Below are 25,162 nucleotides of genomic sequence, written 5' to 3'. Positions count from 1 at the left end.
AGTTAAAAAGTAGTATTGGAGAAATTAATGAAGTGAAAGCTGTTAAATCCCCTGGACCTGATTATCTACATCCCAGTGTTGAAAGAGGTGGCTGTAGAGATAGGGAATGCTTTGGTGGTCATCTTCCAGAATTCTATTGCTCTGGAACAGTTCCTGTAGATTGGAAAGTAGCAAATGTAACTCCATTATTTCAGAAAGATGAGAGAAAAAGGGCAACTACAGGCCTGGTAGCCTGACATCAGTAGTAGGGAAAATGCTTGAATGTATTTATAAAGGATGTAATAATTGGACACTTAGAAAACAATGCTAGAATTGGGCAGAGTCAACATGGATTTATGAAAGGAAAATCATGTTTGACCAACCTGTTGGGAGTTTTGTTTTGAGGATATAACTAATAAAATAGATCAGGAGTAGATGTGGTCTAGTTGGATTTTCAGAAGGCTTTCAATTAGGTCTCACGTAAGAGGTTAGTAAACAAAATTAGAGCACATGGGATTGGGTGGGTGGGGCATACTGGCATAGATCGAGAATTGTTAACAGACAGAAAACAGAGCAGGAATAATCAGGTCATTCTCAAGCTGGCAGACTGTGACTAGTGGGGTACCGCAAGGATCAATGCTTAGGCTCCAGCTATTCACAATCTATATCAATGATTTGGATGTGGGGACCAAATGTAATATTTCCAAGTTTGCTGATGACACAAAACTAGGTGGGAATGTGAGTTGAGGATGCAAAGGAGGTTTCAAGGGGATTTAGACAGACTAAGTGAATGGGCAAGAACATGACATGAAATGTAATGTGAAAAACGTGAAGTTATTCACTTTTGTACGAACAACAGAAATGCAGGATATTTCTTAAATGGTGAGAGACTGGGAAGTGTTGATGTCCAAAGGGACCTGGGTGTCCTTGTTCATAACTCACCTGGAGTATTAGGTGCAGTTTTGGTCTCCTTACCCAAGGAAGGATATACTTGCCATAGGAGCAGTGCAACAAAGGTTCACCAGACCGATTCTTGGGATTGTCCTATGAGGAGAGATTGAGGAAACTGGGGGTGTATTCTCTAGAGTTTAGAAGAATGAGAGATGATCTCATTGAAACATACAAATTCTTACAGGGCTCGACTGGGTATATGCAGGAAGGATGCTTCCCCTGGCTGGGGGTCTAGAACCAAGGAAAAATGTCTCAGAATAAGGGGTAGGCCATTTAAGACAGATAAGGAGAAATTTCTTCACTCAGAGCATTGCGAATCTTTAGAATTCTCTCCCCCAGAGGGCTCTGGAGGCTTAGTCATTGAGTGTGTTCAGGACAGAGATTGATCAGATTTATAGATACTAAAGACATCAAAGGATATGGGGATAGTGTAGGAAAATGGCATTGAGGTACAATATTAGCCATGATCTAGTTGGCAGAACAAGCTCAAGGAGCCGAATGGCCTACTCCTGCTCCTATTTCCTACGTTCCTAAAACATTTTAGATATGCTGGTATAAAGACACACAAGACAAGATTTGTGTGCATAATTACTTAAACGCTTATCCGTTATTCAAGGAAAGCGCTCAATCAAAATACATTCACATGTCTTGCCATTTTACCAACAATCACACTATGGTTGAAGGACACTAGCACATATCATGCCAATAAGTATTGGGATCACATGTGCAGCAAAAATGTATGTTAACTGTTTAATCAAATGCAAGAATGTGAAATTGTAGTCACTGGTAAATTGTATTGGATTATGCTTGGGAGGAACCAGAGAAAATATCTCTTCTCAGCAGAATACACAAAGTCTCAGGCTGTTTAAAGCTTGCAGCTCTGCTTTTTTGAAAAAACACCCACACAAACAGAGGTAAAAGCATCTACACAAAATTTTCACAGGCCTGTCATTAGAAACACTTGTTCCAGATCTGACTAAATTAGAGAATCAACCACCATCTGTTATTTTTTACTGATAATTAGGTATGACTGAAAAGGCAGACCGTCAGATGTTAACCTAGCTCATTAGAGCTCCCTTAAATATGGCCAGGGCCCCCCCCAAGTACTTTTACCTATATTTCCAGAACTGCCATTCAACACCAGCTAATTAATATCTTCAATCCATTAACAATAATAAAAGCAAACCTAATTTTAGCACTGTGACTCAACAGATTCAATTGCATTTGTGGAATTGGCAGTTTTAAAATGTTTAGTTCAGTCATGTCTGTGCCTGAGCAACCCAGAAGTGAGCATTGGTTCTACGTTGATTGACTTTTTATAAAGATTCCTGATGCCTAAGGAATTGCAGATGCAGACCTTGTAAAGAAACAGAGCCTGGATTCCCCAGCTTTCTGAATGGTTAATGAGCATGGTTTAAGATAAAAAGTGGTAAATGTTATGAACAGAAATAAAAACAGAACTGTATTTTTCAATTGTTTAAAATAAGTCTTTTAACCTTTAAGTAACCTTCTAAATTACTATTAAATAAGAATTTGAAGAAACACTTTGCACACACTATGCTCTTGGACTGTGGAAGTGCTTGTTTTTCACATGTGCAAAATATCCCAAGGCACTTCACATAGCAAAAACAGATGCTGAGCAACAGCACGAATGTGAAGGGTTGACCGATGACAAATAGATAAGTTTTAGGGTGGCTTTTAAGGTTGGAAGAAGGATAATAATGTAGAAAGCAGGCGCTCCATAAAATAGGAAGCTGAAGGCTCAAATGGAAAAGATACACAGATCAGAATACTGCCGAGCACAGGTAGAGGAGATTACAGGGATTGGGCAGGGCAAGATCAGGGTTAGGTTTACATCAAGAGGAGTTACAGATTTAAACTGTGTGCAATGATTTAAAATTGGAGTTTACATTATAAAATTTACATCTGTATATAAATTGTTCCCCTACGTAGTGGCACAAAAGGCACAGCTTATGCACAGGATAACTAATAGGAACATGCACCTAGTTTAGCTATCAAAAATAAAATCATAAATTCATTACTTTGAGAGCATATTGATATTATTCTTGCCTAGAACATATTGGTTACAAACAATGTGAAATTAAATCGAAAGGAAGAATAATAAGTATCATTCCACAACCTGACACCTTTGGATAAGGATCAATAAAAATGGGAAATCCAAACATTTCAAATGGTTCCATGCCCCGTACCTTACTTTTTGTAAGTACAAAAAGGCGGCAATCAATTCCAACAACTCACAATGTATATGTGTGATCAGTGAGGCCAAGATTTTATGATAAAAGACAAAGAATGAGAATGTTCTCACTTGTTAAAGCATATATTTAACAGGTAATGATTTGTTCTAAAGACAATAATCTAAGGAATCACCCATTATAAAAATCAACTGCATTCCAAGATTACATTGATCCTGAACTAATTTCCTTACAATTACAAGTAAGTATATGCTTTCAATTCTAAATTAAAGATTTTTTTGGCACCGTACTTGTGCCAGGAACAGCTGTCTTTAAGCTCCATGTCCTTGATGTATGATATTCACAAAAAGGGATTAGATGATTGTCAATGCTATTTTAGAGATCAAAATATAACAACACAATTTTCCTATTTTTTTTGATAATCTGGTTTTCATTCCCCCCCCCCTCCAAAATTTACTTAGTATAAAGGTAATGTATTCTTACTGCCTTTGCAGTACTTTAGCAGAGTGGCAAATGCTCTGCAATGGATCAGTTCTGCTATAGTGCGAATGTAACATCATTCTGTTAGCAGCATAATTCAACTAACAGATGTGCCAATTAGGGGGAAAAGCTATTCTTCAGAGACTAACTAAAGATGGCACAATTTAAATCAATAGGAGTTTTTTTTTAAACATTCCAATATCTAACCAGAATAAAAAAATCCAGTCCAGCAGTGAAATACAAGCAGCTCTCAGTCACATTTTAGCAGAGATGAGAAGCCATGACCCATCATTAACGCAAAAATAAAATGTTTTAATATTTCCAATGGATAAAATTTGCAGATTGATAGGATCAAAGAGCTTTGCAAATTTATATGAACAAAGTACTGCATCACAATATAATGAATGTATTTTATTCAATTTACTACACAACTTCTCAATACTGTGTAAAGGTGTAAATAAAAATACAGCATAATACAGACAGAAGTCACCCACGCATCAAAGACCAATAAATCCCAAGCATATACTCAGTCAACACAACAGCATTAAGATAGACAAATAGAAAGGAGAAAGACTTGATGGCTGGAGATTAATGTACCCTGAGAATGAGTTTGTAAAGCCACTTCTAAATAAATTTATATTTGCAGAATGTCTTTGGTAAACAGGGAATGAGACTCAGATCAAACAATGAAGTAAAACACTTTCTGCCCCATTGTTCATCACAATTATAGATGGAAAAAACAAACCATTTCTTTTAAGGCCACCTAATAAGCTTGCATCATTGCTAACACTGTGTTCATAGGTTGTATTCTACCACTTTCAAATACTGGGGAAGCAAGCAAAACAAAACAAAATGTAAAGATACCGTGTCAGTAATGCATTGGAAGCACCAAATACTGTACTCTCCATTTCAATCTTTCAGAAGAGCAACATCGCTAACATGCAAAGCAGACTAATGCTGGAGACTATATGCCTTTTAACATTGCAAAAATAAAAAATGAACACTGCTTTATATTAGGTCATGAACAGAGAGCAAAAACTCAACATGCTTAATCATGTGGTCAGTTATACAGTATTAACATGTTGCTTTAGGTTTTACAAACTAAATCAGTGCATAGAGCATTATTGTGGAGTCAACAACTTCATCTTTACACATTTCTGGTAAGAAAAGACATTAACATCAGCAAAAATGAAATAGCATTTTCAACAGATAGGTCCCTCATGATTTGCAGTTCTATAATGGTTCATTATGAGCTGCTAACATACACTTCTTAATGGTTTTGCATGCAGTTTATCTGCCCTTCCATTTATGTACAGTGGCCAGACTGGACTCAAAAAAAGGCAAAATTATACACAATGATACACAATTTTGATACATATATGTTGCACTTTCACCATGCTATAATAATCCACATAATAGTGGTCCAGATTAGTCAATTCTTCACAACAGTTCTTTACTATCTCACCACAAGACATGATACACAAAGTTTAGATGGGCCTATACAATCATCATGGCAAAATGCTCCGCATCCTTTGCACATGATCATGGCCTTTAGTCTGCAAGAACATTTAAAAGTCATTTCATTGACACCACTGCTTTCAGCAAATGTCTGAGCAGGAACTGCAGAATTATGATTCCCAAAGTTTGCCTTCTGACTCAGTGACATCACACTTCCAGCAAGAGATGCTGGAAAGCTACCCATAGAGAGTTCTGAAACTGAAGTGTTAGTGATATGACTAAATCCTGTGGTACTGAAGGAGAGTTTAGGAAGCTTGCCATATAGCTGCTGCTGAATACTGAGCTGGGAATTGATGAGAGAATGTTCTGAAGAATGCTGAAATTGTAGACCAGTCTCTTTCATAACCTTTCCAATATTGCAGTCCATCTTTATTGGTCCAACATATAATTTGTCTTTGGAATCAAATGGAATGTATGCACCATCATTTATACCAATGATGTCTTGATTTTGGTTATTTCCCCGACACGTGGGGATATTTTCAGTTTTGATGACTTTAAAGCTTTCATGCAGTTTAGGAAGCCAATCCCTCCTTACATTTGGCATACTCTCCATTCCAATTAAATTCCTCTCTGGTGAAGTCTGGGCAATGGCTGGCACATGCTCAATAACAGAACCCTTTGACTGAATCTTGATTACTTCTGTTGCTCTACAGCTTCCATCATTCTGCACAACTACAGTGTTATGCAAGTAACCATGGCTAACCTTTTGCCTCCCTGGCATTCCACTGCAAGCCTTCGCTATTACTGAACCAAATATAGTATTCTGAGTCTCCAGGCTCTTACAAAAGGTTGGTGTGTTTGGAATATAATAGCCTGACACAGTAGAGCTACTGATTTGCTTTAAAGTTTCAGGCATGCTTCTCATTACAGGATTTTTCAAATTGGGGTTGTGTGTGTTTCCAGGAGAGACATTCATTAGTTCTTTGCTGCCATCTTCAAAACTGCAAGTAGCCTGTGTTATTTTTTGTGTTATTGTCCCAGATTCTTCAACAGGCCTAGCAAGAATTGGTGTTCTATTTAGCTGCTCTTGTAATACTGGACCTTCTCCTAGGCTTTTACAATCTCTGTCCAAGACCATCTGAGATTGCACATAATGCTTGCTTGATTGCAATACAGTTGATTTCATTTGCTCTAATCGTTTTTGAGACAGATCTCTGAAATCTCCTGACAATATTTTATGCAAATGATAATCAGCTAACTTGATTCCACTGTGTACTCCACTGATTATACTTTTGATATCAGTTGTTTGTGCAACATGATCAATAGTTGACTGACTGAAATTTCTTTCCTGCTTAGCTTGCGGGCTCTCAGAAGGCATTGGAGGTGGAACAAGCAGTCTAGTTATCTCCAATTTGGTACCAGAATGAGACTGTGGCAAAACCTTCTCTAAAGGAAGGCTGCCCTGAAGCAACTGTGTGACCAAGGGGTTATTGACTTCAACTGATGACAATGGTCTATTAAAATTACCAACCCTTTTCGGCTCCTCAACACTTGGACGTAGCAAAGAGTCAGTCTGGTTTAAATTATACAAAGTTTCAGCCTTGTGGTTCTGGTACTCACTTGATCTTTCATCCTTTTGCAGCTGATTCTCCTCTAACAACTGTAACTGTTTGTGCACATCGCCATTATCAGTCCCTTTGCAGGCATCAGGACTTTCCACAATTACACCACTTTTAGAACAAACAGGGGCTCTGTCATCTTTAAATATTCTTTCATTTGTGGGTCGTATACAACTTTCATCAGGCAGCTGGCTAGCTATTTCAGTGTTATAATACAAGCCATTCTTATTCATGTCACTTCCACAGTTTTGTTGCTCTTTGCTGGTTAGCTGGTCAAAGGCATCCTCTAATACCTCAACATCTGATTCTATCGACTGGTGCCCACCATTTGCCATTGCCTGCTCTTGTTTCATAAGATGTTCTTTCACACATTCTTCTGCATCAACAGGAGCAGAACAGTCAAGCTTCTTTTCAAGCCTCTCAGATTGGGGAGAAGGTTTTTGTGCTAATGAATGGCTGGGATCTTTATTAGAGCATGTTGACACTATTACAGATGTCATTTGTTTCTCTGCAACATGTGGTTCATTTGACATCTCCAGCAACGTGCTAGTTTCTAGCTGATTACTTACGTTTAATTCAACACAATCACTCTCCTTTTCCTCATGTGACTGCGAAGTTGGAGAGCAAGTTACTTCATGGATTAATGGAGATCCAATTTCCTTTATGGCGCATCTATTAACCTCTTGCTCACATGAGTCAGTTTCTGGAAATTCAACTGATAGTTGGGTTGACAAAACATCTGTAGTGCTTTCTTTAGTTTCAATGTCATTACTTGGTAATGAATCAGATGCTGCAGTATTCACCCCCACAACAGGGATGTCCATAGTGTTGAAGACTACAGTATTCTTCGTTTCTGCAATTACTGTTCCAGCAAAACCATAGTTTGAAAGAGGTTCTTCAATGCAAGTCGTTTTATCTTTTAGACCAGATGGCTGGGTTTGATCACAGGGTGGATTCACAGGATCATCAGTCTCAGAAAATGAAAGGATTACAGTTTCACATTTAAGACCTTTGTTAGATTCTACACAGATATTGTCTCTGTCTGCTGGCAATTCCAGTGTTTCAGGGACTGCTTCATCTTGAAGAATTGCAGTTTCATCACTGTCAGTCTGTCCATCAGAAACCACTATATCATTGAGTTGGGAAACAGTAACTTGGTTGGATTCTTGCACATCCACCACTAAATCTGGTGGTTTACTGCTAATTATAGTGTAACTGGCATCACCCCCCAATTCAGTTTGCTGGATATCATCTGCTGTCATCAATTTATTTTGTGTTGTGTCAATTAGATTGCTTTCCACACATTCTTCAATTATAACACCTTGCTTAACACTATTCTCTCCATCACTGGGTTTTTCTGGTTCATCTGTTGCACAGGTTTGGAATAGCTGTGCTCTATACTGATGTTTTGCTGTAGTTTGTTCAAGAGCTTTTGTTTTTCCGTCGGTCTGTCCGGGGGAATCAGTGCCCCGTGGTCCATTACCACTACTACCCCTTCCCCCTCCTTCCACTGTAACATTGGCAGCTGCAGCTGCTGCAGCCTCCCTTTGTGCCCTGGCTTGCTGAGCACGGGCTTTGATATCTGCAAGTGTTCTGGCACCTGTCCTTTCTCGACTGACTGTTCCAACTGTAGTGACAATCCTGGGGCATATCTGATAGGTTGGCTGCCCTTTGACAACCCATGGAGGTTTGATTCTTGAGAGTTGAATCTGGAAGCAAAATAATTCAAATTTATTGTGAAATGCTTTTGTGAAATAGATTCTACAACAGAGACAGCAACTAGTTATATTTGTGCAACATTTTGGGGTGGAGATCGTATTGTAGAGACATGGATCCTTCCGCAATTGCTAACGATTTCAAAACACTAATATATTAAAACTAAAGGGAAAACTACAAATGGAAATCTAAAATAAAACAGAAAGGACTGGAAATACACAACAGGTCAGTCAATCTGTAAATAGAAAAGGCAGGTTACCAGTGCGTGACCGTCAAAACAACCAGTCGCATTAACATGCAAACAAAACTTATTTCATCACTGATAAACTGCAATATCCTATAGTTTGCACTCACCTATTCTCACCAGGCTGTTACAGTTTACCAATTGAGTGTACATTCATAGGAAATCAGGCATTAAAAAGGAAAACTTCCTGTTCCAAATAAATACATCAAAAGTACATTCCTAATTACTGCAAAAACAGCTACAGATAGCAGGTTCTTGCGCTTATGCAGCATCTTATCAGGTCCTTTGGATTTCCAAGGCACATCAACAGGCTGAAAAGTAGCTGACATCATATTGGAAAACTCAAGAATTTCAACCCAAGGTCCCACAAACAACACATTATGACCATTCATTTTTTGGAAAAAAAGGATGCTATGCAATGAGGAAGAAATGTTGGTCAGGACACCAGATGAAACTCTGCTTTTGTATCATCATAAAATCATTGAGGTCTACTTGAACCACCAAAATAAGCAACAGGGTCTCTGTCTGACATCTCATCTAAAAGAAAGTACTGTCTCAGTGCTACACTACATCAATCTAGATAGTGTACTGAAGTAAACAGTGGGATTTGAATCCACAACATTTGACCCTGACACAGGTGTGCATCAATTGAGCAAAGCTGATGTAACAGTCTCAGAGCAAAGATGCAAATTTAAAGATCTATGATTTATAAAGTACAGTATATTCCTCATAAAGCCCTGCACTTTAAAACCCATCACCGAAATGTCTTTCCTTACAAATTTTCCCAGTCGATGTGTTTTCAACCTAGAATCAAGCAGATTTGTTTGCCTGGGACCAAGCATTTTTAGCACAATATCTCAAGAATTCTGTAACTTTCAATGTGAGCAGAGTTGCCAATGTTAGGTCGATTGCAGAAACCATTTTTATTGGTATTAGGCAATGACACTAATGTTTTCCATTGGATAACGAACAGCATTTTTCAGCAGTTAGGTGTAGGACCCCAGGCAAGATATTAATAATTGCAGGGAAACCCTACGCAAAGGACTGAATTTTACAGTGCCCCCAGCAGGCGTGTTTCCCACAGGTGGGCACGTAAAATGGGGTGGGCACCCATCCTACCACCTTCCTGCCCACCCCCATAATACGGGGGGAGGGGGGTTGCACAGGCTGACATCAAAATTGATAACCCACCCACCATATTTAAAACAGCGATTAAGGGTCAATTAAGCCTGTTATCAAGCCTATTGATTGATCCTGATAATATGTTGCCCATGCCATAATACATTTGGCATGGGCAGCAGGACAGGAGCTGGAAGCCCAATTTTTAACCTGAAATGGTTAAAGTGTGAGGGTGGGCAGTGGGTCACTCTTCGGGCGCTTCACTTTGCTGATTGCAGGGCGTTCCTCCCCCACTCTTAGACTGATCACCCCCCTTGCTTCCTGCCCCCTCCTTCCTTTCAACCCACCCCTCCCCACCTCAACTTCTCCCTGACCTTCCCTAACCCTCCTGGGCCAAAACCCTGGGCTTAGCTGTTCTGGGGATCCTAGGCTTTGGGTTCCTTGCCTCACCTGCAGTCCCGACCGCTGCCACTGATGCCTTCCTGGCACTTCCGGAATTGAGGGAACTACTCGCCAATCGGATTGGCTGGCAGCTCCAGAGGGCTGGATTTCTGCCCCAGTGAAGCGTAGAAGTCCCACTCCCGTCTTTGTTACTGAGCCCTGCAGTGTTTTACTGCTGCGAGGCAGGGCAGCATGGAGCATAGTAGCTCTGAAGAAGTCATATGGATTTGAAACCTTCATTCTGTTTCGTTCTCCACAGGTGCTGCCAGAATCTCTGAGTTTTTCCAGCACTTGGTTTTTATTTCAGATTTCCAGCATCCATAGTATTTTGCTTTTATTACATTGGAAAGAAACATTTCAGAAGGTCTCAACTTTAAAAAAGGGAATTGTCTGTTTTAAAAAGGAAGGAATCATAGAAAGTTAACAGCACAGAAGGAGGCCGATTGGCCCATCGTGTTTGCACCAGCCAAAAAAATAGCCACCCAGCCTGATCCCACTTTGCAGCATTTGGTCCAGAGCCCTACAGATTATGGCACTTCAAGCGCACATCTTGGCACCGTTTAAATGAGATTAGGTTTTCTGCCTCTACTACCCTTTCAGACAGTGAGTTCCAGACCCTTACCCTGTGTTTGCTTTCCTGATTTCCTTTCTGATTTCACCCCTCCACTTTCTACATTCTTCTCGACTTTCCATAATAAGGGAGGATTGAGCTTTAATTTTGCATGAGGAAAGTAGAAAGCGGAGAATATACTTTTCTCAAGCAAGGTTTGGCTAGTGGACCATGGCATTTCCTAGACTAAACTTTAACACCCCCAAAAATGCAACAGTGTACCTGGTCCAAATTACTTTACAGCTCCGCCTAAGTAAAACTGAAACTGAAATGCGCTTCCCAAGTAATAATTCAACATTTTAAAAACGTACATACCCTAATAGGCGGCACCTTTGGCTCTTCTTTTGTAGGATGTTCTTTTTCTGTCCGAAAGCTATCAATTGCGGTCCGAAAGGACTGATGATCTTCAAGACGTGGCTTCTTCTCAGGGCCAGAGGTCGAGGCACTGTGCTCAGAAGACTTTCTCTTTTGCTCTTTGGACTCTCCAGAATTGTGTTCCAATTCACTTTTCAAAACAGCACTCCTTATAGTAAGGCAGGTAATCTGATCCTTAGAAATTCCAGCAGGTTGTACATCAGTCAATTCTAAACATCCATCAGATTTAATATGTTCTTGAGATTGTACTCCAACAGGTCTTTCTGTAAGCAATATAGGTTTGGAATTTAATGCAGATTTATTTGGAAGAATTTCTTCAAGCTGTCCAGGTCTAGCATCATTATTAATTAAACTAAATTGATCTTCATCTGCACAATTAACAGCCTGAAACACCTTGGCCTCATGATTGTGCTGTTTCTGGCTCCTGGTATCTTGAGAAGACACCGTGCATGAAACTGTTTTTTCACTTGGTTCAGGAAGTTCAGTCTTTGTTTCTTTAATAAGACTCCGCTTCACTCTACATTTGAGGTCCACCTTTGAACTTCTAGTACATTTCCTTAGTCTCTCATCCTGCTTTTTAACCGGACTTTGCTGTTTAGATGGTCCTGCTAATACAGGTGAACTGGCTTCATTTTCTATTTCCACTTGTACTGATGTCTGCTGTTCTGATTCTTCTTTAGACAAGCCCAGTCTGTCAACATAACCAAAACAAATATACTCAGATATACTGGATTGCATTGTATAGCAATATCTCAGTTAAAAGTTTAATTTTCCTTATTTAGATTTAATGTTCAGTTTGGATTCCATTATTCTGATTGAATTCCATCTGACTCACTATCCTGAAAAGAGAGAACTTCTATAGTTTAAGCCAAGTCTACTGCATGTTAGTGAATATCGTGAGACATGAGGCAAAGATTCAATAGGAAATGCGACTTAACAAGAGCCATTTTAATTCATTTTTGAAAGGTATGACTGCACAGAAAAATTAGAAGGAAACAAAATTCAATCAATAGACATTGGTAGAAGAATGCCATTCACAATTTAGCAAAGTGGGTAGACAATGCACTTTAAGGTGCACAAACTGTGTGCAGAAATACTTGTTATATCATTGGCAGAAGGTTATACCATGGGTTTAGTGCTAAATATACTTTGTAGTATGAAGCTGCATTAATCATAATTTTGATGACTAGTAGCTGTTCTGACTTTAGACTGTGTAGGACAAGCATAACAAGAGCCAGAGCCACCCACAGAAAGCAATCAACATCATGCTGTATGTGGAGTGAAATTGTCTTACCTACTCACATACCTGGCACCCCTTCTTAGGTTAATGAACTTGAATAGGTAGATAGATTTGTGTGAAATTGACACACATTAAGGGCAAGAAACAAATGTCAATTTGGAACATGTTAATAAATTTTGAAAAGCGACCTTCCCAATATTGAACCCAGTGTAATGGAAACTTGAATCAGAGGTTCGGACATGACTCAGAACATCGCATCTTATAAACTGAATGAATCTGAAATACTTTGTGCCTAAAAAGCATTAAGATTGAAAGTGGGTTAAAATTCACTCATTACTGATGCTTAAAGTAACAATGAAGGAGGTTTCATAAAGCCTTGCTTGACAAGATCAAGTGCAGAAGTTGGCACAATTTGCTGTCTGAAACAGGCACACTTGAAATATGTAAAACAAGTGAATTTGCAAAATTTAGCCAAACAATGCAAATTGGCCCTTAACGGGAATCCATTTTGCACAGCAAACTACAACAAAACTGGACACAAGAAACTTTGCACACAATCATTTGATTCGCATTCCCACCAACTGAGGCTCCATTCTGGGAGTGCAGCTATGCAGCACTTACCCAGTTGTGCATTAAGTGGTTAGGTCCATAGAAATCCTAATCACATATAAAGATAATATTACAGAAATATCTATGAAGATACTGAAGAAAGCATTACAAATCAGTATGTGACACTAGAATTATACCATTTGGAATATATTTTTTTTCAAATATGGCTAGTCACTTCTAGGAGGGGTAATCTACCTTACTTCTTTGGTTGTCATTCTACATACCATCTATAATTCAGCCGCAACATTAATTCACAGAGAGGTGGGATGACTGGCATACCTGAAATCAAGGGAAGTTCAAGTTGTGTTCATCTTTCTTAATAGATAGGTAGATCTAAGCATTAACGTCTCAATAAAGGACTATAGATTGCTCTATGGCAGCTGCTCTGCAGTAATCTTCATAAAGCCCTGACACAAAGTCAACCCAGGTAATAGCTACCACCAGTCCTGTTAAGCAGTTGTCAGCTTGTGATTTATGCAGCTGATCAAAAAAAAGTATTTTTTTTGTACAAATTGTGTTTACTATCTGATTAAGTGTTGTAAGCATCCACAAGGAATAAAATCCTTTTGATAATATTTGCAGACCCAAGAGAATCCTGAGTTTAAAATCTCAACAAAAAAAAAAATCACAGGTTGCATTCTCAGTAGATGATATTGCAACATCATCATGCATTCATACAGCACCTTTAATCTCACAAAATATCCCAAGGCACTTAATAACAGTGATACAAAAAAGTTAATTAAGGGAAAGACAAGAATATCATACAAGCATGTAAACTTCAGGAGACTTAAAGAACCTCATCTGAAAATGTTTCCACCATCTGGAAAATTGACTTTTTGGTTATCTCAAGAGGTTGTGCCCAACATTAAGTGGAGGTTGCAGATATACAGCCATCAGGATCAGACATCCAGAACGTTAAGGTAAAAAGCTTGTACTTTATACAGACAGTCCTTGCTTATCATCTCACACTTAGAATCACAAACTTCCTGTGCCTGAACATTATATAGATACGAAAATATTTATCTTTAATACCAATAGCTGCTTAGATAATCACTTTTTTGCAAAGCATTCTGAACATTTTTTCCCATTTTAGAGAATTCATGAGTGTACTTTTTAGCAACCAAAAACAAAATCTACTGGTTGGTTGAGGACTGAACAATGTGTAACAATACTAAGTCATGCTCATTTGCAATGAAACAAAGAATGGTTTTTAATACAACTGCAAGTATTATTTTATTATTTGATGGGATGTGGATGTTGCTGGCAAGGCCTGCATTTGTTGCCCATCCCTAATTGCCCTTGAACTGAGTGGCCTGCTAGACCATTTCAGAGAGCAGTTAAGTGTCAACCACATTGCTGGGGTCTGGACTCACACGTAGGCCAGGCCAGGAAAGGATGGTAGATAGTGAACCAGATAGGTTTTTATAACAATTGATGATAGTTTTATGGCTATTACCGAGACTAGCTTTCAATTGAATATTTAGTTAACTGACAGCTGCCATCGTGGAATTTGAACCCACATCCACAAAGCATTAAACTGGGTCTCTGGATTACTATTCCAGTGATATTACCACTCTGCCACCAACTCCCCATTAAGTAACTTAACAATTATATGTATGTGGTATGAAGATGACACTACTTAATTTCTGGACATGGCACTTAATTATAGGTTTTCTCCAAGATAAACCAGGCTAGTGAAGATTTGCTGCTGCTATATAGTTATACTCCTTTGATTATAATTTCTTGATGAATTTTCCTCTATGGAGAGTTTTTGATGTAAACCCAAGCAAAATACAAAGCGAAGCAGAAGAACAGCCATGTGAGCCTTACAAAAAAACTTGCATTTATATAGAGCCTTTCACAACCTCAGGATGCCAAGTACTTTACAGCCAATTAAATACTTTTGAAATGTAGTCACAATCCAGCAACCAATTTATGCACAGCAAGGGAGCACGAACTTCAATAAGATACTGATCTGATCATCAGCAGTGGCATTGGTTGAAGGATAAATTTCGGCCAGGATACCTGGAGAACTCACCTGCTCATCGCTACATAGCATCATGGGATCTTTTATGTTCACCCGAGGGGGAAAAGGGGCCTCATTTTAAGATCACAAAATGTCACTTTAGACAGTGCAGGGATCCCTTCTTTTTGTTGTGCATAATACAAAAGTAGTTTTTTTTCAACACCTAAAATGACCTGTTAGTAAATAAATTTTAAAAACTTATTTCTACATCTTCATATACCCAGTTAGTATACGGGTACACTGTGGTGTATTTAATCAGAAAGTTGCTTACTTCTGCCCATAATAATCTTCAAAGAAATTCTCTTTCCACAGCTCCACTTTCTTTTCTTTCTCCATTTCTTGACGTAGCCGAAGTTGCATTTCAGGTGTAAATTCACCTACACAAGGTTAAAAGTACAGACATTAAATAAATCAAATGCAAAACATTTCACATCTAAGAAACATTCAGCGGTTGAAATTGGGCAAAAAGGTTACCAACAGATGCTTATAGAAAACCTAACCTTATGCCATACATTTGCCTCTGTTATTGCCAGATAGTGAAATTTTGCTTTGGGGGAAGGGGAAACAAGAGCAGAAGAAAGATGAAAACCAGTCACTCATTTATTACTCAATTATCTTGCCACTTACTAGGTATAAAGAGGCACTACAGTGATCTGGATATGCTTCTCTAGCCTATCCCATCAGCCATGGATAGGATAGATAGAGATAAAAACAGTAACAGGGGGTCTTAACGCAAGGCTCAAAGCAGCATATCCCTGCACTGTGCCACTGAATGAATGGTTGGCTATTTTCAAACAGGACTCATGTCCAAGATTTGGGTTGAAATTGCCCATGCATTTCAGTTGAAAACTTCAAAGTGAGCAAAAATAGAAAACTCCCAACCTATACAGTCTGAAGTTCAGTTCTGGACTTATTTAAAATGACCATGTTTTAAACAGTTTTTTCAGAAAATAACTTACAAGGCAAACATAAAATAATGAAATATACTTTATGTTTTACCAAATGTGCTCAACAATATTTATCAATTGCAATGGAGATTATAAAATTATAAATGCATTTAAGTAATTTATTCAGGCACTCATCTCTAATCTCAATTTTGGGTGCTTAGAACTTGTAAATAAGATAGTATATTACTCCCTTGTCTCTCCCAATACCTCTTCCCCCTGCCAATTTTAAATGTTTTCATGGTTTGAGACATGAACAACTATAAAAGACAACATAGCTGAAGGAGAAGAATATGAGCAATACTATCACAGATGCTCACATTGCAGCAAAAGATCCAAGAAAAGTAATCTAGTATGCACATGGAAGTAACAAAGTGAATGAATGTGTTGGAACTGACACAAAAATATATTCACTTTTAAAAAGAATAACAGATGTTATCATGCAGGATTGAGGTGCAGAGCATTCCTCTTGTTATTTTAGACAGTATCCCCCCACCACCACTCGGTTGGTCAGAGATTTTTAGAAACTGAATTAATGTAATGCTGCTAAAAGGAGGACAGAAATTAGGAGAAAAAAAGCAAAAAGAAAACAAGCCATCTTCTTTCTTCCAAGAGTCATAGAATTTACAGCACATATGGAGGCCATTCAACTCATCATACCTCTGGTGTTAATTCTACAACTTGATCTTCTGGGGGATGGGGAGCAAAAATAAAGCTCCACTTTTGTTAGAATTTGCCCGAGTCCTATAGTTAATTAGATCTCAATGTGATTATCAGAATTTGTGTCAATTTGGTTATTGGGCAGAACAATATAGCAGACATGATGGTTACTTCGCACATCAAGTGCAAGTATCAGGTATTGGCCAGCACAATGGGAACACCCAAGCAGTATCACTTGACTACTTGCGATTGTTTGGATCTGGATTGGCTGTTCCTTTTATGATATTAACTGCTTACCATCAAGATGGCCATTATGTCAAGTCAGGAGGTTGGATGAGAAGGAACTTGCTTCAATACATATCCTGGGTATCATGTGATACAACTCACAAAGAAAGGGTACACAATATATCAGAGAACAGCTCTTTAAAGTCAGAACTTACAAGACAGTTAGAGGAACATCTACAAAGGCCGAGTTTGATCACCTTGGGTCTGTGAGAAACCAGGTTATATGAACCTATTGTGTAACTGTAATAGTTATCACACTATTGGTGTCTAGAGTAATAAACTTGCATTTGGACAATACACTTGAGCCTGAATCACGAGGAATTACTTAATTGTGTTTAAAATATTTCCTAACAACTTCAAAATGAGCTTATGGAGTCTGATAAACAATCAAGGTGCAGCTTTTACCAGCAGGTTCCATACCTTCTGCTAATCGCTCCTTCCATCCCTGAGCGGCAGAGGTGAAGAACTCATTATTCAGGGCTGAACTGCTGAGCCGCATTATTCCATCAGTACCAACCTGGAAGTGTAAAAGGAAACGATTCCACTTAAACTTAGTGCAGAAACTGAGATTTTTCATCCAGGTACTAAAAACCCAAGACAAACACAAGCTTTCAAATCGACAAAAAAAAACCTCCTTTAGGCTGCATATTTATTACTCGAACATATTAATACAGCATGAACAGATAATCCAAACTTCCTTCTATCAGGGATGTGTGTTAAAGGTTGAAACAGTCATGATCAATTTAAAAACCATCAGAATCAATCCAAGTTTTGGGTCAAATGTAATAAACTTGAACAAGTGCATGTTTGCTGGTGCAAGAAAATTTCTTACTCCCCTTCCACAAAAGTGGTGCATAAAATTCAGACGTAGCTTTGAATTTTCAAATCACAACTTTTAGCTTCTTCCCTCAAAGCTAGCAGAACAAGTAGAGATGGAACTTTCCACCGCTGCTAGTTGAAATAATAGATTTGAAACACACATTAAATATTTTTAAAATCAGTCAGTCACATAATGGTTTGGAAAATTTAACTAGTGAGTAGTTGTGCCTTAAAAGACTAATAAGGTGAGTCCTGTTTGTGCAGATAACTGAACTTAGCAAGGCTGGTGATAGGATGTTACTATTATCCTTAGCAGTTTTGAAGAGGTGGGGAATGAGTCAGGTTCTTACCCCTAATTAGTAATCACTGGAAGCGCATGCCCATGGGCATCAGGCAGGCATGGATAGATTCAGTTGTGAAAGTATGTTGGAAGTGTTGGGGGGGGGGGGGGGGGGGGTGCGGAGGAGAGAGAAGCGGAACTCTACTTAAGCATAATCAATACTGTACATGAATAGATTACAATTTTAAAAGTATAGAAGAGTGGAGCTTAAAAAAACTAATTTAATATCAATGCAGAAATAAGTTCAAAACAATATACTACCCATACAGTGGTTACTACAACCATACTAAAACTTAGGTTTGGTCAAAAGGGAAATAAAAGATGGAGAAATTTGGGTAATTAACATTAAGCTACAGTTAAGTTACATTACAGCAAATAACAAGCCAATTTGACCAGGTAAGTAAATAGTTAAATCCTCTACCACTGAAGCATTTGCAACAGACAAGGCAAACATCTGTTCAAGTAAACTGAGTAGTGTGCAAGGTTTTTCACAATTTGCCCACTCCTTTCCATAGGCAGTTTTTTTTGTTACATTGTCATTTGAAGACTGCAGCTTAGCTACATCTCCCTCATGTCCATGTGTCATTCTTACAAATTTAAACAAATAACTGGGCATTCATGAGGAATAACTGGGCTTTCATTCCGAGGAATATCCTGGTATTGTTAATACACAATAGTGTAGATTTAGAAAGCACTTCAACGAGTACTGTATGGTGCCAAAGGATCTAGAAAATGTGAAAGCAAATAATTGGTCTCCAAGAAAGGGGAGAATATTTATTCAAGTAACTAGCAGAACAGAAACCCCTTGTGGGGAAGAGGTGAATAAAAAGCTCATTCACTTTAGATTTCACAATTAATACAACTCCTGAATTCCAAGCTTAGATTTTGCCACAGATTACAGTGCCACCCACTGGTCCGCATATCATACACCACCTCTTCCACCAACCATTTTACTCCGATTCAAACAGAACTAGCCATCACCAACCATTTAAAACAAAAATCATGCTGGAATTGTACATTGCCCAAACTAATTTACATCTAAACCACCAAATATTAACCAATTGAAATTTAACAAATTCTATGAAGGGATTTTTTTTCTCAAGTTCAGGAATTTTGTTTTTTAAAAACTCAGTGAATACGTTCAACCAACATAAAGTAGCTGCTTCAATTTTATTCCTGCTGTCTTCAATTCATTGCTAGCATAGTCTTGTAGATACAAGGCGAAAACAAAACACTCCATTTGCACAAGAGGAACTCCATGTTTAAGTTAATCATTTTAAAATCAAGAGCAATGATTGGTCACATTATGTAATTACAAAGTCAATATAAAATGCAACTTGATGATAAGAACTAGAATAAAAATGGACTTTTTATGGTTCAGTTATCAAATCTCCCCTTTTCTTGATGTGCTCAGCAAAGTATTCATTTATTCTCTGGCTAAGTGCAGATAACCCGTTTCCAAACCCATGCCTAAGCAGTTCCAGCCAACTCCTAAAGGCATGCACAAAGCAACCCATAGTGACTTCCCTCCTGTGTTCCTTTCCCTTTTTACTACACAGAGAAACCCAACCTCACAATCTGGCTTTCCCACTACATACAGCGTCAATATGTACAGCTGAACTGGATTAAATTTCTACTGTGTTCAATATAAAAACCACAAAAAGCAGATTACCAGAAGAGAGCATTTCAGAAGCAAAAAGCCCTACAAACATTTGAGATAATTTTACATGAATATATAACATTAACATTGCTTATTAATCAAGGTCTCTGAAGTATGCTCAGCCATTCACATCTGAAAAAGCTCCTTTTATAACATGTTGGCACTTGACACCATCTGTCTACTATTCACCAAAGGAAACTGAAGATCTCATCAGAACCTCATTTCTGTATTAGTCTTGCAATTCTTGCATCTTCTAGCTTCTCAAAAGTAAATCTAAATATCTACAAAAAATATTGTTAAATTTGAATGCAATGACTTTTCGAACGTAGAAAATGCCTCTAAAACACATTAAAACTGGGATAGGTTACGCAAACTGAGCAGATTTAAACCATCTGGCATGTTACCTTTTATTTGGATACCTCTACACACAAATGCAACTCATTTGTTCAATCTCATTAAATACAAATGATTTATGATTCTAATACTGCAAAGATGTAAGCTTCAGAGTACATAAGCAGCCAATCAGCCCATCCTGTCTGTGCTGAGCATTGAAAGAACTATCCAACTAGTGGCACTCCTCTGCTCTTTCCCCATTGAGCCGCAAAATTTCTTCTTTTACTTAAACACTGAAAATCTCTGTCTGAAAAAAGAAAAAAATCTTGCGGTGCACTGATCTGTACAGGATCCACCAGATGGCAAGGTAATTATTTTATCTTGTATACCAGAATATAACAAAGTCAGAATGAACAAAGACCATTCACATCTTCGACCTGACCTGTATACAGATGACTACCTCACCAGAAACAATTTTTATATTAGGTTAAGTCACTTCCCAATGTGCAGCAAGCAACAATTCTAAGTAAAACTTGCCCAGTTGGCAAATATCAAAGGCCTGGAAGGCCCAAAGGATTTTCTCCAGTCACAACAAATCTGTCAAAAACATGGCTCACATGCTACATAAAAGTGGTACAATTCCTCTGTAATTGTTCTAGAAGCAAGCATAAAATGATTTTCTATCCATCCCTATGCTTTTGCCATTCAACCCTGGCCAACTGCCATATAGAAAACATTTTAAAACAAATTTCAGCAGGAGCTAAGTGTTTCAAAGAATCTGGTCAAACACCTCACAGAATGGTCAGAAACCAGATTAACCAGTCTGCCGGAGTGTTAACATAGTTTCAAACTTCCAATACCAAACAGGTATTGTGCAGCCATCTTGACTGCAGAAAGACCTCACGTCTCTCCCCGCCAACTCCCTGTTTGTTATTAAGCAACCAATAAGAGCATGTTTTATCTCTCACTGGGTGTGCAGCAGATACGAATTAGGAGAATGTGTAGGCTATTCGGCCCCCTAATCAATAAGATTATAGCTGATCTGATTGTGACTTAAACTCCATATTCCTGCCTACCCCAGGTAACTTTTGACTCCCTTGTTAGTGAAGAATTGTCTCTGTCTTAAAAATATTCAATGATCGTGCCTTCACCGCTCTCTGGGAAAAGAGTTCCAAACACTCCTGATCCACGTAGAAAATTTTTTTCTCATCTCCATCTTAAGTGAGAGACCCCTATTTTTAAACTGTTCTAGTCTCTCCCACAAGGGAAACATCCTTTCAGCATCCACCAAGTCAAGTCCCCTCAGGATCTTCTATGTTTCAATAAGGTCACCTCTCCTTCTTCTAAACTCCAATGGGTACAGGTCCAGTCTGTCCAACCTTTCCTCATAAGATAACGCACAACATAATTCAGAGGATACCAGGTGCTCCTCAAAAACGCAAGGTGAACAGAATAACAATATTTTCGCTACATTGTCCCGACTATAGAATGGACATACACCTCATCAAAATATGGTGGATTCTCTCTTCGACTGAATAACAAAAGGGAGTGAGCCTGGACATATGAGTATATTGTCCCCTACACAGGCTCCAAATAAGCATTAGAAGAATTTGCAATTACATAGCACATTTAACATGATAAAACATCCCAAGGCACTTCACAGGAGCATAGGATAGCAAAATTGGACACCAAGCCACATAATGTGAAATTGGCAGAGGTCCAAAGCCTGATCAAAGAGTTAGGTTTTAAGGGAGAAAAGAGGGGCAGAGGGTTTGAGGGAGGGAATTCCAGAGCTTCAAGGTGACGGCGCAGCCACCAATGACAGATAGATTAAAATCAGGAATGCCCAAGAATTCAAGCTTGGATGAGCACAGATAACCTGAGGGTTGTGGGGCTGGAGGAGATTATAGTGACTCATGGTGTCCCATAAGGATCTGTGTCAGGGTCCCAACTATGCACTGTATTTATAACAATTTAGATGCTGGGCTAGAAAGCCACATATCCAAATTTGTCGTTGGCACAAAGATAGACGGCATTGCTAGCAGTGTAGATGGAAGAATGACATTACAAAGAGAAATTGATTAACTGAATGGGCAAACTTGTGGCAAATGGATTTCAATGTATTCAAATGTGAAGTCATCCTTTTTCGGTTTGAAGTGGATAGAACAGGGTATATTGCGAATGGTGAAACACTAACCTTTGCAAATGGAGGATTAGAATATAAAAAGGGGAGGAAGTTTTACTAAAACTGCAGAAATCCTTGGTCAAACCACTCTGGGCACAATACCTTATAAAAGGACATATGGACCTTGGAAGCAGTACAGCATGTATTTACCAGAATGTTATCTGTGTTTCAAGGGTTAGATTATGAGGAAAGGTTTATATAAATAAGGAATAAAAACAGAAAATGCTGTAAATACCCATCAACTCAGATAGCATTTGCAGAGAGAGAAACAGCTACCTTACATCAGAACCATATAAATTCAGGTTGTATTTCCAGCACTATTGAAGGTTAAGGGATGATTTGATTGAGGTTTTTAAGAAATTGAAAAAAAATTGATAGGGCAGATGAAGAGAAGTTTTTCAGCTGATAGGGGAAGCAAGGACAAAGGGACATAACCTTCAAAGCAAAGCCAGGCTTATCAGGAAAGAATTCAGGAAACACTTCTTCACAAAGATGTGTCAGGAGCACAGATATCATTCCTACAAAAAGCAGTACACTCTCGCTCAATTATTGGAAATCAACCGATTTTTGCTCACGAGGGTATAAGGAATATGGAGCCAAAATGGGTGGATGGAGTTAAGAGACAGATCAGCTATGATACAACCGAATGGCAGTACAGGTTTGAGGGGCTGAATGGCTTGCCCTTAATTTCCAAGAGCACCACCACAGGTTTCTGAGTTTCTACATCAGCTGCATGGTGGACATATTCCTTCATACAGTAAAAGTACTTACACATGGGAACTTGCAAAAGACCCACACCTCAAATTCAGAGTCACGTAACCAGGCTTGCTCATCACCAACTGCTAATTACAGTACTTATGAAGGTCTGCGACAATGTAGAGTGCCAATCTGACAAAATGCGATGGGTTCCTTCCTCCCTGCAAGTTTCCTCTTTTCCAATAAATCAATTTCAGCTGGAAAAAAGATCTCTCCCATTGTTTGCTTTGTGTACTGAACCACAAAAATGAACTGTTTGGACACATCTTATACAAGCTTAACTTGCAATGAGTATTTGTGGTCATCAATAAAAAGCAAGACAGACCAAAGTGCCCTCCACTTCTCAGTATCTGAAGGACAGTTTCTGGGGTAAAATGGCACCCTTTAGGGAATGATGAAAATAGAACATGTAGATAGATGCCCCTTGTACATCCAAATCAATATATTCAACATCTCATCATATGCATAATATTGGAGTGAGTAGAATCTACTAAATTCGTAAGTGATTTTGCAGACAAAACATCTTCAAAACACAATGCTACAATTCTTTCAACAATGCTTAGAACCGATATTTCAGATTGGACAAACAGTAATTTCAATCGACTAAAGATACACGCTAGACAAGTCAGATTTAGCATCAAGGTTAAAGGACATCAAGAACAACATGAGGTCTCAAACATTTATGGAGAAATACTATTCCAAACATTCCATTCACATTTCAGTAGTGATGGGCAATGTTACTTATGTATTATTCTGAATCTTAGTACACAAGGCTATACAGGGAGTGCTGAAAATTTATATAAACCTATTTTAGCACCTAACCTTAAAAGCATTAGAGTGTGGTCAATCACCACCTTCTGATTTTTTTTTTTTAAAAAGAGAAAATTTTATTGAATTAGTAGATATTATCTTATAATAGTCAAAGCTAATGCACTCCTAAGCTAATTTCCATAAACAAAAACCATTGATAAAGGTGTACAGAGTGAGTTAATCTGATTGGGACCACAAATGCTGGTTCCTGTAGATACAATTCAAGACAAAAGCAAAATACCACAGAAAACCAAAAAATGCTGGAAACACTCAACAGGTCAAACAGCTGCTGTGGAGAGGAAAACAGATAGTTTTCAGCTTAATCGTCTGCTGAAAGTCCTTTGGCCTGAAACATCAATTTTGTTTTGCTCCCCACACACAAAATAAAATTCAAGAACATGTTATACCATGGGCAGCAAGCGAGTATTATTACTGCCATCAGTCAGAATCAATACAATGATTAGAGGTACTGAAAATGACCCCAAATTAGCCATCATCCAGAATGAGGAAGGGCTAAGTATTTCTTTCCAAATTCTCTCCATTTTCTTTCCACCCATCACAATTTGCCTCACCTGCCTTTTGATAGAAGTGTATTAAACAGTCATGTAAAATATGCTCAGATCAGTCCCTACCTGCCTGTCCACCTCTGGCAGGAGAAATAGCAGCTGCTGCTGAAAATGCAGTGGCAAAGAAGTGAAAGTCCGTGAGTTGATCAAAGCACGTAGATTTGTATTGACGAGAATCGATCCAGGTGTTTCAACATCAATCTCTTCCCCTCTGTTTCGCTTCATCTGTCCTGCTTTCAGAACACAAAAACATGAAAAATCTGGTTACAATTGGTGAGGCAAACAAACTGCCCGGTATTTTCAAAATTTAGCTCATGCCAAAAGTTGATTTGAACCCCTTTTCCCTTCTTGACACCAACCAGCATCAGGCAGCTTTCCTGGAGAAAATGGACTGAAGACCTGTTCCCAGACATCCACCAACCTGACAGCCAGCTCCAAGTGCCTCAGAATGAAAATATAGGAAACTTGCGCAGCTTACTACCCTTCTATGGATAAGTGCATCAATCCTAGGCCAGGCTGCAGCACTGTCAAGTCAGTAAGTTACGAGCTCTTAAAAATTTAAACTAAATTGACAAGGGATGGGACTGGGCACCAGCATATAGAAGTAGAAAAGAGGAATAAGATGCATAAAGGAGTGAGCGTGGTTAGTGGTACAGTAAGTCCCAGTTTTAAGTCATTTCACTTTAATGTTGGACAGTTAATGGGGCCCATATTCACGTTCAGT

The 25,162-nt window shown here is 38.5% G+C and overlaps 1 protein-coding gene across 2 annotated transcripts; it reads right to left on the bottom strand.

The window, feature by feature from the left end:
- Nucleotides 1-4,019: 4,019 nt before the first annotated feature.
- On the bottom strand, nucleotides 4,020-24,666 carry LOC144674563 (polycomb group protein ASXL1-like). 2 transcript variants are annotated; one of them, XM_078535852.1, is made up of 5 exons: nucleotides 24,505-24,666; nucleotides 17,390-17,486; nucleotides 15,352-15,457; nucleotides 11,146-11,896; nucleotides 4,020-8,409 (listed from the first exon to the last, which is right to left on the bottom strand). In XM_078535852.1, the coding sequence occupies exons 1-5, from the start codon at nucleotides 24,661-24,663 to the stop codon at nucleotides 5,080-5,082; spliced, it is 4,443 nt and encodes a 1,480-aa protein (XP_078391978.1). In that variant the 5' UTR covers nucleotides 24,664-24,666; the 3' UTR covers nucleotides 4,020-5,079. The 2 variants fall into 2 exon arrangements, with proteins under 2 accessions (XP_078391978.1, XP_078391979.1); XM_078535853.1 differs by lacking the exons at nucleotides 17,390-17,486; nucleotides 24,505-24,666 and having other exon boundaries at nucleotides 11,146-11,468; nucleotides 15,352-15,403.
- Nucleotides 24,667-25,162: the final 496 nt, after the last annotated feature.

Source organism: Cetorhinus maximus, unplaced genomic scaffold (assembly GCF_964194155.1).
Source record: "Cetorhinus maximus unplaced genomic scaffold, sCetMax3.hap1.1 HAP1_SCAFFOLD_699, whole genome shotgun sequence".
Lineage (NCBI taxonomy): Eukaryota > Metazoa > Chordata > Chondrichthyes > Lamniformes > Cetorhinidae > Cetorhinus > Cetorhinus maximus.
Note: the sequence above shows the minus strand (reverse complement) of the source record. Positions and strands in the feature narration are given on the sequence as shown.

Coding starts and splice junctions, on each gene's coding strand:
- LOC144674563 (XM_078535852.1), bottom strand. CDS start 24,663: ATGAAGCGAAACAGAGGGGAAGAGATTGATGTTGAAACACCTGGATCG. Junction 17,487..24,504: donor TGCCAGAGGTGGACAGGCAG/GTAGGGACTGAT, acceptor TTACACTTCCAG/GTTGGTACTGATGGAATAAT. Junction 11,897..15,351: donor GAAGATTATTATGGGCAGAA/GTAAGCAACTTT, acceptor TTATGTTGACAG/ACTGGGCTTGTCTAAAGAAG.